Below are 14,722 nucleotides of genomic sequence, written 5' to 3'. Positions count from 1 at the left end.
AAAGAAATTGTGGTTGTATCTAAAGGCTGTTAGTGGCACCAAAGTTAGCATCCAGTTCCTAGTGAATGAGATAGGAACTGAAATTGAGGGTAGCAAAGCAAAAACTGAAATGGTTAACTCCGTTTTCAAATGTTCCTTTACAGAGGAAGTCCTAGGAGAATTGCCCCAGTTTAAATTCGTGCCACTGAAAAGATAAGTGAAGTATTAGTGTCAGAAGTGTTGAGAAACAGCTGAAATTGTTAAAACTGAACAAAGCTCCAGGACCTGATAGAATCTTTATGGGATTCTTTATTGAATTTGAAATTGAGTTAGCCCCCTGCCCCCCCTTTTTTTTTTTTTTTTTTTTTAACTGTAATCCATCCTAGATCCCTTGAACGAAAAACCATACCCAGTTCATGGAAAAAAGCACAGTCACACCCATCTAGAAGAAGGGTAGTAAAATGATTCTCAAAACTACCATCCATGTCCTTGACATTGATTTGTTGTAGATTATTAGAACATATTCCAACCTGACAACATAATGAGGTGTCTTGAGCAGAATGACCTCCTCAATGCCAACCAGCATGGATTCCGAAAACATCAATCATGTGAAACCCAACTCTTACTTTTCTCACATGACATACTGGAAGTGCTGGATCTCAGCAGTAAGGTAGATGGAGTGTTTCTTGATCCTGGATAAACATGTGACTCAGTACTACACCTATGCATATTGTCAAAAGTATGATCATATGAGATATCAAGTGAAATTTGCGTCTAGATTGAGGACTTTTTGGTAGGAAGAACACAGTATGTTATCTAGGATGGAGAGTAATTTTCATATGTGGTAGTAACTTCAGGTGTGCCCCGGGGAAGTGTGTTAGGAACCTTGTTGTTCATGTTGTATATTAATGATGCTTTGTTGATAATGAAGTTATCCATAATGATTTACTGTCTGAAAGAAGCTGCGTAAATATTTAGTCAGATCTTGATAAGATTTCAAAGTGGTGCAGAAATTGGCAACTTGCTACAAAAGTTCATAAATGTAAAATTGTGCACCAAGTTTCACAAAATGAAAGAAAATGGTATACAAGGACTATAATATCAATGAGTTACTGTTGGAATTGGCCAACTCATAAAAATTCCTGGGTGTAACACTTTGTGGGGATATGAAATGGAATGATCACATAGGCTTAGTCGTGGGTAAAGCAGATGGTAGACTTCCATTTGTTGGTAGAATACTGGGGAAGAGCAATCAGTCTACAAAGGAGATTGCCTAAAAATCACTCTTGTGACCCATTCTAGAATATTGATCAAGTGTGTACGATCTCTACCAAATAGAATTAACAGGGGATATTGAATGTATTCGGAGAAGGGCATCAAAACTGGTCAAAGGTTTCTTTTCTCCTTGCGAGAGTATCACAGAGATACTGAAGGAACTGAACTGGCACTCTCTGAAGATAGACACAAACTATCCTGAGAAAGACTCTGAACAAAATTTCAAAAACTGGCTTTAAATGATGACTGTAGGAATGTACTACAACCCCGCTCCTTATCGCACACATAGGATCGTGAGGACAATATTAGAATAATTACAGAATGCACAGAGACATTCAAACAATCATTTTTCCACACTCCATACATTACTGGAATGGCAAGAAACCCTAATAACTGGTACAATGGGACATACCATCTGCCATTCACTTCATGGTGGTTTGTGGAGTATAGATGTAGACGCAGATGTAGAAATATGGTAGCATCCAGAATGTGCTATGCAACTGATTTATATTACAAAAATCTTCACATAAAAGTATGAGATACTTTGCTCAGATAAAAATACAAGTGGGCACTCTCTATGACTAAGTGAAACATATGATGCATACACTATCCTTCAACAAGAAGACAGGGGTATGTTTCACAGTACAAATACTGTGCAGTACCAGATGAAAATTGACCTACCCACACAGCCAGAAAATGTGGTGCAGATATTGTCAACCTCCTTTGTCAACAAACTAAGTAGACCAGCCCATAGGCACTCTCTGGCAACTGAAATAAAATTCATGTAGATACAATTCAGGATCGTTACTGGTAATTCATTTACAAATCACAGCCTGACAACAATCTAAGTGTGGCCCATTACCAAATCAATCTGTAATTTTGGTAAGCATCTTTAACTGTGATAGATAATATACAAAACATTAAAAACACACAGAAAAAAGTACACATTGACAGTGAAGTCATAGAACAAGTTGATGAGTTTTTGTATTTAAGATAGTTAAAGAGAATGATGGGATCACCAGAAAAAGAAGTAAACAAAGAATAGTAATAATGCAGAGCACTTTTTTAAAATTAAGTAGAATTGTCAGAATTGGCAATTCCTTAGTGTCAGAAAAAGTCTATTGTCAGTTAAAACATCCCAGCTTCCTCAACCAAATTATAACATTTCAGCTCCTCAACACCAAATTAAAACGTTGCATTAGGAGGTGTCTGCTTCGTGCAAAAGGTCTTGAGTTCATATTGACGACAACAAGTAATTCTTCATTACAGACGTTTATTTACAAACAGAACTGACAGACTTCACAGACTCAACAACTGACTCTCAGAGCTAACCGCACTGCATATCCGAACTGAACTGGCAACTGACAACTCCTAGGTGTATTAATATCTTTCCAAACAATGAGAGTCTTTGACAATGTTTTGTTTACAATACGATAGCAATTCACGACTTAAAACTAAATTATACATTACAGAATTTTAGTACAGATTAAAGTAAGTAAAAGGATCAGTACACATAAATTCTTACAAGCATAATTTCCAAATAGATTTTATAACATTTTTCTACCAGCTTCTGGATAACCTTCACCAGATTTGTACCGATATTTCCAGAAATATCTTGACATTTGATTCTGGATATTTCTTGAGTGATTTAGAACAACTATTTATATGTAAAATAATTTAAATCGTGTTTCAAAACGTAAATAAATCTTTTTTAGCAATATTTCTTGATACAAATCGTCTTTCGAAATTAGGTTATGAAACAGTTTTCACAAGTTTTCGTATTTTTGCGATCATAATATAGAATTTCTCCATAGAAAGTTCCAGAAGTGTGCATTAAACGATCATTCACAGACTTTCTCTTTAGCTGGTGAGTTTTTAAAAGTATCTTGTCCATATTATACGAAATAATTTAGCTCAAAACTGATAATTTATACAATTAATCAGAGCTACAGCAAACAGTGAGTCTTTCTTTTACAAAATGAAATATAATTACAAAATTGAATGGAAATAGGTTACTAACAATAATATATATTTACATTAATTCTATTTTCGTTCTTTCTGTGCAAAATGTCCTAATATTGACACACAATATTTAAACATCACCAAAGTTTCCCTTTACATTTTGCATATCTGTATCAACATCCCCTAAAAGTCTACAGTATCGAATACTTCAATATGTCCCAATATGTCCTGTAATGTTACACAGTGTATATTTGAGTTATCAGTGTGAGACATAGACTTTTAATGTGAAAACCATTCAAAAATCAAGGGGTGCTCAATGATCAATGGAAGTATGCATATTGGGAACTATCAAGAAAGGCAGGAAAACAAACGAATGGTTTAGGGAACAGGCTACGCTGGAAGATGTTATGACGGTAATGAAAATGAAATGGAGACACGGGACATGTAACCAGGTGAATGGAATGGAAATGAAATGGAGGTGACTGGCATATGTAACCAGGTGAATGGATGAGAGATGAACCAAGAAAATTCTATACTTTATGTTAAAGGGGGGCAGTGCTGTGACTTGGGTGGCTGAATAATCATCTCATCTAAGGTGGGGAAGCTCTTACATTCGCAAGTGGAAAGTGTTAGGTCATCCACAAGACTGTGGGGTTTGGGGTTGTGAGTAGCAGGGCAGGGGGAGACTATTAAAATATTGGAAGACTATTAAGAAATAATTGTGGAAAGAGGTAGAGAAGCCATAATAGGCCGAGAAAGGAACTGGGTTATGTACAAGAAGAGTAACAATAGAAGAAATAAACAAGGGAAAGGAAAAGGGAGGGAAGGAGGGGTGTAATGTAATGAAATGAAGTAGGATAAAGTCCAGACAGTGAGGGGCAAATACAGGATCCTAGTATAGATTTTGGCCAGAAAGGATGCAGAAGAAGAGGATGAATGAAGATGATTTCTAGTGGCCAATCATAGAGGAGCCTGTGTTGAGAAGACATGAAACCAAATGACACTTTTGGAAATCAACAGTTATTGAAATTTCTCACCTTGTTGTGTGTAGCAAGCTCGCCCACTAGAAGGCAACCACTATGGCTCCTTATAAAAGTTTTTAATTGTGCACACACACTGTGCTGAGCAACAGCTGCACTAAATATAATATATGAGTATATTGATATATTGATATTGAGTATATTGATTTGTGATAGTAGCAGTGGGATAGAATGTGCTGATGACGCATTTAGTAGATGAATGAAGGCAACATTTTTCCACTCGTACTGTATATATGAGGTGCTACCCAAAATATCTTAGAATTTCATTTTAAAAATTAGAAAACTGTACTTATGTCCTCCATCACCTTCAGAGTACTAATCTCGGATATGTGTCCAATGATTCCAGCATTTGTCCCATTTTTGGAAGTACTCTTGGAAGTCTGCAGGGTGAAGGGTGTTCAGGACCTGTTGCAATTTCACTTGGATGTCTTCAATCGAGTAAAAAAATCACCTGTTTCAATTCAATTTTCATCTTGGGCAGCAGATAGAAATTGCTCGGGGCTAGGTCTGGCAGGTAGGGAGGGTGGAAGACCATCGCCATATTGTTTTTGACCAGGAATTCCTTCACAGCGAGTGAGGTTTGCACAGATGTGTTATCATGGTGTGTCAACCAGTCTTTCTATTTGGACAACTCTGTACATTTACAACAAACATTCTCCTTCAGTCACCTCAAAATCTCGCAGTAAAACTGTCCATTGAAAGTCTGACTACGTGAAACAAACTCCTTTTGCACTATTCCCCAAACATCGAGGGGGGGTTGGGATATCAGCATTGACTTCATGTTGCTGTGAACTTGTTGAGCTTTTTTTGGCCTTGGAGAAACTGGCATTTTCTAATGTTATGATTGCTGCTTTGTTTCAGAGTCATAACTGTAGACCCAAGATACATTATCTATTGTGGTTCTGGATACGAATTTTGGACACTCTCAAACTCTTTAGTGTAGCTCAGTGCGTGTATGAATCCTGGGGTTTCATTTGTTGACACTGAGAAGGCGAGGGACAAACTTGAGTACAATTTGTATCATGTTTAGTTCGATGGCTAGAATTAATTGACATGTACCATAGAACAGGTTAAGTGTGTTACAGAAATTGTTAATTGTCTGCCTTCGGTCTTCGTGATTCACATCATGCACTTTCATGTTTGTTTCTGATGTTGTGCATCATGACAGTTGACCAGAATGTTTGTCATCTTCCACAGATTCTCGGCCTTCCTGGAAGCACTTGAACTACTCACATGATCTTGCTTGACTCAGTGCATTCTTACCAAATGCCTCTGTCAGCATGCGGTGGGTTTTGGATGCAATTTTCATCAACTTGAAACAGAATTTTATGCAAATCCATTGCTGCTTTACGTTATCCATTTGACAATTGTAGAAGCACTGAAACATGTCCTGACATGCACCACTACAACTCACAACTGTGGGCACCGAAGATGACATAAATTTATTACACAGTAGCAAAGCCATGTACTTAGAGACATCTAGCAGAAGGATGTTGTACTGCCACTAGTTTGACCAGTACAATGAAATTCTTGGATATTTTGGATAGAGCCTTGTGTGTTAAGACCTCTTCTTATTTACTCAACTAGCTTTGTACAAGAAGGGAAGCAAAATGGAATGCGGTAACTACAGAGGAATCAGCTTGTTGAATGAAATGTAGAAGGTGCTGTCCATCATTATCCTCAGAAAATTGCAACCATTCATAGAGAATGACATACAGGAGTACCAAGCTGGCTTTCGACCAAACAGATTGACAATAGATCACATTGTCGTATCGGGCGCCGCACAGCCACCGTGAACTCGGCGCAGCGTGCTACAACACGCGCGGCACACAGTGAGTACCGCTGGTGCCGCACACGATGTCAACAACTGGCGCAAGTGAAAGTGTCGTTGCAGGGTTAGCAGCAGCGTACACACCACTGTCGATACGGATTACCCTGGCGGCACTGCCCTTGCCACCAGAGTGAGCAACCGTATAAGGGCGCCATCTACCAACACTCTGATTGGCCGGACCTGCGGATTTAAGCGAGTTTGCTGAGCCCGTTGAACCAGTTCAATCTTCGCCAATGTCTGTATACTAGCTGGCTGCTGGATTCACGACGACCGAACCGTACTGTGGCCTCCCTGGCTGGAAACTTGCGACGCATCGGTATTGACTGGTTGGCAGTGGTTTGGACTTTTATTCTCTACTAGTGACTCTGATTTCTCCTTGACGCTACAGCCAGCGAAGTGTTATATAGTCGAACTTAAGTTTTGTTTTGAGTGACAGAAACGTCAAATAAATTTGGTTATCATGGAATATTTGTTGTGTTATAGTACGGACATAACACACATTTTCACACTATGACAATTGTTTGATAAAGATATCCACAGCCTGTTCATCGATTTTCAAAGTGCATATGACAGCATCTACAGGAATAGTGTATACAATCCAATGCGGGACTTCAAAATCCCTGAGAAGCTAGTGAGAATGGTGCAAGCTTGTATGGAAGAGTCAAAGGCAGCAGTACGTTTCCGAGGAGACACAATTAGAAACATTCGAGATTGAGACAGGCGTCAGACAAGGGGATGCTTTCTCATGTGTTCTGTTCAGTGTCATCGTAGAGAAAGTAATAAAAGAGTGCAGGCAACAGGAGTGGGCTGGAGTAGAGATGGACGGTAACTTCAATTGTCTCAAAAAAAGCAGATGACATAGTTCTATTAAGTAAATCAAAGCACGTGTTGAAAAAAATGTACCAGCAAATGGACAATTATGCACAGAAGGTAGGGCTCAAAGTGAATCGAGACAAAACAGAGTTCATGTAATTAGGAAGAAGACAAGAGCAGATAGAATTTCTTGAGATAGATGGCAAGAGGTTCAAGAGAGTAGACCAATTCAAATACTTGGGATCATGGTTTACCACGGACAACAACATAAAATGGACATCAAGGAAAGAATAGCAGTGGGAACAAAATGCATGCATAACCTCAGAGAGACACTTGGCTCTAAATCGATCTCAGTGAACAAGAAGATGAAAATCTACAACACAGTGATATGCCCAGCAGTAATGTATGGTTCAGAAACATGGAGCATGACTAAGCGAGAAAGCGAAAAACTATTAATATTTGAAAAAAGAGTAATGAGAAAGATATGGGGACCAGTTTTAAATAATGGAGAATGGAGAAGGAGGAAAAATGAAGAAATCTACCTTCTGATGCGACAACCAACTATTCTACAGAAGATAAAGAGCAAAAGAATACAATGGTGGGCCACATAGCCCGTATGCCAGATGGAAGACAGGCAAAGGTGGCACTAGCGGAGGAACCAAAAACCAACGCCCCATTGGACGACCAAGGCAGCACTGGATGGATGACCTGGCGAAGGACCTAGCAGCCCTGGGAATTGAAGACACCTAGTGGAACCAGGCACAAAACAGGAAGGAATGGAGGCAGTTTGTGGAAGCAGCACATGGTCTGCAGGGCCTGTGATCGCTGAATATCTATCTATCTAGCTTTGGCTGAAAAGTCTGTGTCCTAATGTTCATGGCTGTGATACCTACTATTAAGAGAAATTAGTAGTATTAGAAGAGAAATTAGTAGTATTAAGAGAAATTAGTAGATGCATGAGGAATTTTTCTGTCACATTCTCACATTATGCAACCTTGGCTTTAAAACAGTCTATATGTTTTGCCGAGCTTAACATCATTTGATGTATAAGATATTCTCCTTGTACATTTTGTACCCTTTATTACTTGATCTATGGGTATGCTACCTTATTTTTATAACATAAACAACATGCTAACAATGGGAAATTGCTTCATGCTATCTGTATGATAACATGGCATTGGACATTTACCTGCTTTTTAAAAGGGGAAAACCATATCCAATATTTAACCATCATGAAGCATTGGTTGAATGGACTGTAAGCTCTTTTGTGCAATCACACTATGTACAGCATTCTGTACTATTGTAAATGCTTGAATGAGTTAAGTATTTATACCAATACAGTATGGAATGGTGCCAAAGAAATAATTTCTCTAACATTGACCCACCATAACTCATTCATCCATAAATAATTTTGGAGGCAATTTTTTGAATTGTGCTTATATCATTCATTGTCATAGAAAGTAGTGTGTGAATGAATTAAATATCAAAATTAATCGTATTAGTTGACTTAACTGAAAGTATCTCAAACATTTCAGACTGCCTGCAGTAATCTGGATATTGATATTATATCTCTAGATTGTGAAACCCGAACTTCTATACGAATTAACCGGAAAATGTATAACCTAGCAGTGGAAAGAGGAACTTTCTTTGAAATAACGTATGCACCTGCCATACTTGATTCAACAGCCAGAAGAAACACTATATATGTGGCACATATGTATCACACATTTGGGAAGTCTAAGGTAAGTCTTATTTATTAAATAGTGGAAAGTCCTGGAAGGAATAACAACAATATGGAAAGGACAGACGCTGTTCACAACATAGAGGAGGCATTGTGTCACAGACAGGCACAGTAAAAAGCATTTTAGCACTGTTCAGCTTTTGGATAAGAGAGAACACACACACATTCACACAGACAATACCAACACACACACAAGGTACAGTCATCTCAGGACACTAAGGCCTGAATGTAACTGCATGTATGGTGAGTAGCAATCTACCTGGGATAAATAGTGGTGGGGCAGGGTAAGAGGGAGAGGATGGCCTATAAGAGCATGTAGGAATGTAGTGGGGACAGGATAGGGCTGCTGGATGGGTATCAGAATGTTTTGCTGCAGAGTTGGGGAGGGGGTGGGGAGGAGGTATAAGGACTATGTACTCACATTGACGGGATAGAAGGTGTGTGTAATACTGGAGGGGGAGTAGGGAAGGGGATAGGCAGGTGGATGACAAGGAATAGATCAGGTTGAGGTCAGCTGGGTTACAGGAATGAAGGATATGTTGCAGCAAGAGTTACCATGTGTGTTGTTATGAAAAGCAACCTTGGTGACACAGGCAGTGAAGCAGTCATCAAACTGAAGCAGTGTGGTCAGCAGCTGGGTGGTCCACCTTGTCTCTCAGCAACAGTTTGATGAAGTCCATTCATGCAGACAGACAGCTTACTAGTGGTCTTGCCACAGTGGTTACAGCCAATTTTGTAGATCCATGGCTGCTTTCATAGATGGCCCATTTTTTACTGTATAGGTGATGCCTGTGATGGGACTGGATTGGATGGCCGTGGGAAGACAGTGGTATATGTCTTGCATACTCTGTCTAATTCAGGGATACGAGCCATGAGGCAAGGCATTGGAAGCAGGGTTAGAGTAGGAACAGACAAGGACATTGTGTGGTTTGGCTAGATGGCAGAATACCACTGCTTGAGAGGTCAGGAGGATTTTTCTCATTTCAGGACATGAAACCCTGGCAGAGAATGTGATTCTGTTGTTCCAGTCTTGGGTGTTTCTGAGTCACACGGGGAGTGCTCCATTGTGATCAGACAGTTGGCATGTGGGGGTTGGTAGGTGGCTGCAGAGACAAGGCACCAGAGATCTGTTTGTGGACACTTGCTTTGGAATGGGTGGTAAATGTCAAAGTGTAGTTGTTGTTAGTGATATTAGGTTTGATGTGGACTGAGGTGCTGCTGTACCATCCTTGAGGTGGAGGTTGACACCTAGGAAGGTGGTTTGTTGGACTAAGGAGGACCAAGTGAAGTGAATGGGGGGGGAAGGTATTGAGGTTCTGGAGGAATGTAGGTATGGTGCCCTCATCCTCATTCCAGATCATAAAAGATGCCATAAGTTAATCTAAATGAGGTAAGAGATTTGGGATTCTGGGTGGTTATGAAGGATTCCTCTAGATGGCATATGAACACGCTTGCATAGTATGGTACCATGCATGTGCCCATTGCTATATCAAGTATTTGTTTGTAAGTGATGCCTTCAGAGGATAAGTAGTTGTATGTGAGGATATAGTTAGTTTTGGGGACCAAGAAGGAGCTTGTAGGTTTGGGATATCCCCTTCCCTGCTCCCATTCCAGTACTACACACGCCTTATATCATGCTGATGCATGTATGTAGTCCTTTCCCCCCACTTTCTCCCCTCTGTTCTCCCCGTCTCCTCTCACAAGGGGGCTCATCACCCTTTGGTGAATTCGTGCTTGGCATCATGGACCTGCAGCCTTTTCACCACTTTTCCCTTCTGTGCTGCATGTCTATCCTTCTGCTACCCTTTCCCCTCCCTTGGGGCCTGGCACCAGAACAGTCCCTCCACTGTTTTTTCGTTCCTTTTTATTTCCATTTCCTCATTCCTCTTCTCCTATCTTTCCTCTACTTCAGCATTTGAGGTTCCGTTTTTTCCTCTTTGTGTGCTCCTGAAGGCCTGCTCACATGTCTGACACATAACAGGTGACTGTGTAACATGTAATTCCCAGCCCGGGTCGACAGGTAGGGTTCACATGTATCCCTGGTACAGGCCAGGCCCAGGGAGAGGTGATTGCCAAGCTTTTACCTTCCCAAATTGCCAATTGGTCCCTCTGTCAGGAGTGCGGGGGGTGTGAGCAATAACCTAAGACGGGTAAGCCCCCCTCTGAAAGGGAAAGGGGGGGGGGGGGCAGTTAGAAGTAATGTGTCATTGGAGATGCTGGCAATCATGGGGGATTTTCTCGCAATGAGCCAGTCACCTTCTTCTCAGTCTACATGTACTAAACATAAATGGAATGAGACTAATGATTCAAAGACCCCCTCCCAGCTGCACCTTGGTTCCTCGTGGTTTCACATACTGAAGACGGTCAGTCCTTCGCTACAATTCAAAAATGTTCAAATGTGTGTGAAACCTTATGGGACTTAACTGCTAAGGTCATCAGTCCCTAAGCTTAAGCTAAATTATCCTAAGGACAAAGACACATGTCCATGCCTGAGGGAGGACTCGAACCTTCACCGGGACCAGCCGCACAGTCCATGACTGCAGCGCCTTAGACTGCTCGACTAATCCCATGCGGCTTCGCTACAGTTAATCCACTTATTATTCAGAAAGGTATTGATGCAATTGCCCTGTGAAATTCTCCTCTCATTTATGAAATGACGCTTTGCTTTTGAAGACTAATTGTGATTCTCAAGCACAACAACTGCTTGCAACTTAGCTTCTCCACGGCTATCCTGTTCATGTCGAGGCCCATCCAACGCTGAATTCTTCACATGATGTTGTTTACACTAAGCTGCTCAATGGTGCGACCATGGCAGAAACCGAAACTTACCTTTCTGATCAGGGCACCACTGCAGTCCATTGAGTGATAAAGAGGTTAATGCATCCTTAGTGCTCACATGCACTCTTTTTCTCATGTTTGATGGAGTAGTGCTTCCATCAAGGATCAAAGCAGACTATGCTCCGACCATACTTCCCGAACCCAATGCACTGCTACCAGTGTCACCACTACAGCCACTCTCAAATGTTCTGTTGAAACCTGGCCAAAAGTGTTTCTTTGGAAGGGATGCTCACGAGGACGATGCCTGCCTTCTTCTCCCCACTGTATCAATTACAGTATGACAGTGTAGCATCCTTCCAAGAATGTTCTGTGTATCTCGATGAGCAGGCCATTCAGGAGATCCAGGTGAAGGAAAAATGGGTTACCCTATTATTCGCAAGTTGTTGGCTAGTTGGAAGCCATGCGTTTTACCATGTGGCACTTACAGTACCATTCTTGCTACAAACTCACTCCACAAAGATTCTAGAATATTGATCAAGTGTGTACGATCTCTACCAAATAGAATTAACAGGGGATATTGAATGTATTCGGAGAAGGGCATCAAAACTGGTCAAAGGTTTCTTTTCTCCTTGCGAGAGTATCACAGAGATACTGAAGGAACTGAACTGGCACTCTCTGAAGATAGACACAAACTATCCTGAGAAAGACTGAACAAAATTTCAAAAACTGGCTTTAGTAGGAATGTACTACAACCCCGCTCATGTCGAGGCCCATCCAACGCTGAATTCTTCACATGATGTTATTTACACTAAGCTGCTCAATGGTGCGACCATGGCAGAAACCGAAACTTACCTTTCTGATCAGGGCACCACTGCAGTCCATTGAGTGATAAAGAGGTTAATGCATCCTTAGTGCTCACATGCACTCTTTTTCTCATGTTTGATGGAGTAGTGCTTCCATCAAGGATCAAAGCAGACTATGCTCCGACATGGCCTTGCAGACTTGCGGCCTTAAATTCACCACCACACTTGTAAAATTGCCCTGTGTCCTGGTAGCATCACTGTCTATTTCTCCTCCAGCTGTGCAATAAGCCACCAAATTTTCACCTCACACAGCAAAATCATCTGCTACGCATCCAGCAGGTCTGACAGGATGGAAATAATACTCATGCGAACGCATTTTATGCCCTCAACTTGGATATCCTCTTCAGTGATGTCGCCATGTGATACCCTCATCCAGCCGACCTCCATGTCGCTGGTGCACACGTGGAATCTACAGACCAGCCGAGAGAGAACACAGATGCCTCTGTAGATCCCATGGAGTAGGATCCTCCAGCCTCTGCCTCCTTTAGCAGAGTGTCTTTAAAAGTTGGCACTTGGCAACTGCTGAGGTGACACCCCTTCATTTTTTCCCTCCTCCCCTTTCCCCATCATGACTCCCCACCCCCACTCTCACAGCCTTAGATCCAACAAGGAGGAATTACGGCTGCTCTTGGAATGATAGCATCCACTTGATCTCCGCCTCCAGGAACCTAAATTGCATTCATGACCACTTTGACATTTCACGTTTCTTTCTGATACACTTTGACACTTCCACCCCAAGGATGACATTCCATCTCATGTGGAAGTCATGCTGCTCATCCAGAATTACGTTCATAGTCAAACCATCTCATGAACACCTAGCTGAAAGCTGTTGCAGTCCATATTTTCCTTCCTCTCTTCACCTTTTCTCTTTGTACCACCTACATCCTTCCATCATTCAGTGTCACAGGACAGACTTCCATGCACACTATCTCCTTTGGCTCTCTCCCAGCATCTTTCACAGAGGTATCCTCTTGGCCGACCTTCTCAACCAACTTCACCCCATCTGCCTTAAGAGAAGCACCCACATTCCTTTCGGACTCCTATTCCCATTTGGACCTATCTTTATGCACTGCCCAGTTTGCCCATCATCTCAAGTGGTTTGTTCTCTCTGACACATGCTCGAGCAACCATAACTTGTGTACTATACATTTGCTGACCCCTACCCCACCTACACGTAAACACAATTGGTAGCTTTCTAAGCTTGATAGCTGTCAAATATGAGGTGTTTAGGAAACCCGCTTTCTCGGATCGCTAGCCAACAATTCAAGCAAATCATATTAATGAGTTTTATTACAAAATGAGCAATTACAATATTTAACTTTGCTTTACACATTTGTCACAAGAAAAGGGCGACATGCAAAATAAGCAATATTCTTCAATATAAAAATCCTAAGTTGCTGCTATACAAGTCACTATTCTTGAAGCTGCTCTTGAACTGGGCCGCAACCAGTCGGCTGTGGCGCTTATCTCCTCTTCACCTATGGGCGTTGCTGTCACATTGTCGTCCTGGAGGGAGGTCCGATCAGCGTGCGATTGGCTGACTTCTTCTCACAGCCTTCTCTGTTCTCTCGTTCCTGGCTGGTGTACTGGTGTGCTGATGCTCGACTTTATGCCATAACCCCCCTCTCCCCCCCCATAGTGACAGATCATCATCATATAAAGAGCACGACAACAGGAGGGGAGGCAGGAGTGTGGATGCCGTAATGGACTGGAATCTGTGGCTGCAGGGGATGTCAGACTTCCAGTCGTACTCCACCATCCGGCCTTCGCTCTGGTGGAAACATCCTATGGAAAACATCCAGAAGGGTACATGTCCACCTCCTGAGGCTTCTAACAAGATGTAGAAGGTTTTGGCTGCTTTGGCACGGGCGGGTCCAGCTCCATCAGTAGGATGAGAGGAGGTGGAAGAGACAAAGGCTCTGTCTCCATGGCTTCATCCTGCGTGTCGTGCTGCCACCCTCTGGCAGCTGCTGTGGCTGTGCTGTCCTCAGTATCCGTGAATCTGGTGGAAGAGATACAGAAGGATCACCGTGCACATGACAGTGGCAAATTTGATTGTGATATAGGCACTGCAATCCGACTGGGCCTGAAATGAGATACACGCATGCGCCAAGTCAATGAAGGATTTTTGCCTCTTGCTCACCATCTGCTGCCACTAAAAACCATGTAAAACACAATATCATGTGACACAAAATGATACTTGCGGCCTTCCTTCAGCACTGGTTGCTGAGGAAGGTGGAACAGTGTCTGATGGCGGCGGCCGTGAAGCAATTCCGCCACCGATGGTCTATCTCCTGGATGCGAACGATAAGAGGTGAGAAACAGTTGCAGTGCTTGATCACTGGTGTGTGTGGTGTGAAGTTTGGCCATCTGCTGCATGAAGGTTCTCACAAAATGTTCTGCTTTGGGTCGACTGTGGATGGAACAGTGCACTAGTTAG

General features: G+C 41.9%; 1 protein-coding gene across 2 annotated transcripts in view; it reads left to right on the top strand.

Annotated features, from left to right (window-relative positions):
- The window catches only part of LOC126337012 (ribonuclease P protein subunit p30-like), an 81,164-nt gene that overhangs the window by 27,864 nt on the left and 38,578 nt on the right, over nt 1-14,722 (top strand). Inside the window, exon 5 of one of the 2 annotated variants that reach the window (XM_050001260.1) lies at nt 8,436-8,642. The exons of the other annotated variant lie outside the window; for it this stretch is intronic. Coding sequence (XP_049857217.1) covers nt 8,436-8,642 — 207 coding nt within the window. The remainder of the gene's footprint in view (nt 1-8,435; nt 8,643-14,722) is intronic. 2 annotated transcript variants of the gene reach the window in all.

Source organism: Schistocerca gregaria, chromosome 2, assembly GCF_023897955.1.
Source record: "Schistocerca gregaria isolate iqSchGreg1 chromosome 2, iqSchGreg1.2, whole genome shotgun sequence".
Taxonomy (NCBI): Eukaryota; Metazoa; Arthropoda; class Insecta; order Orthoptera; family Acrididae; genus Schistocerca; species Schistocerca gregaria.
This window is presented reverse-complemented; position numbering and strand designations above follow the sequence as displayed.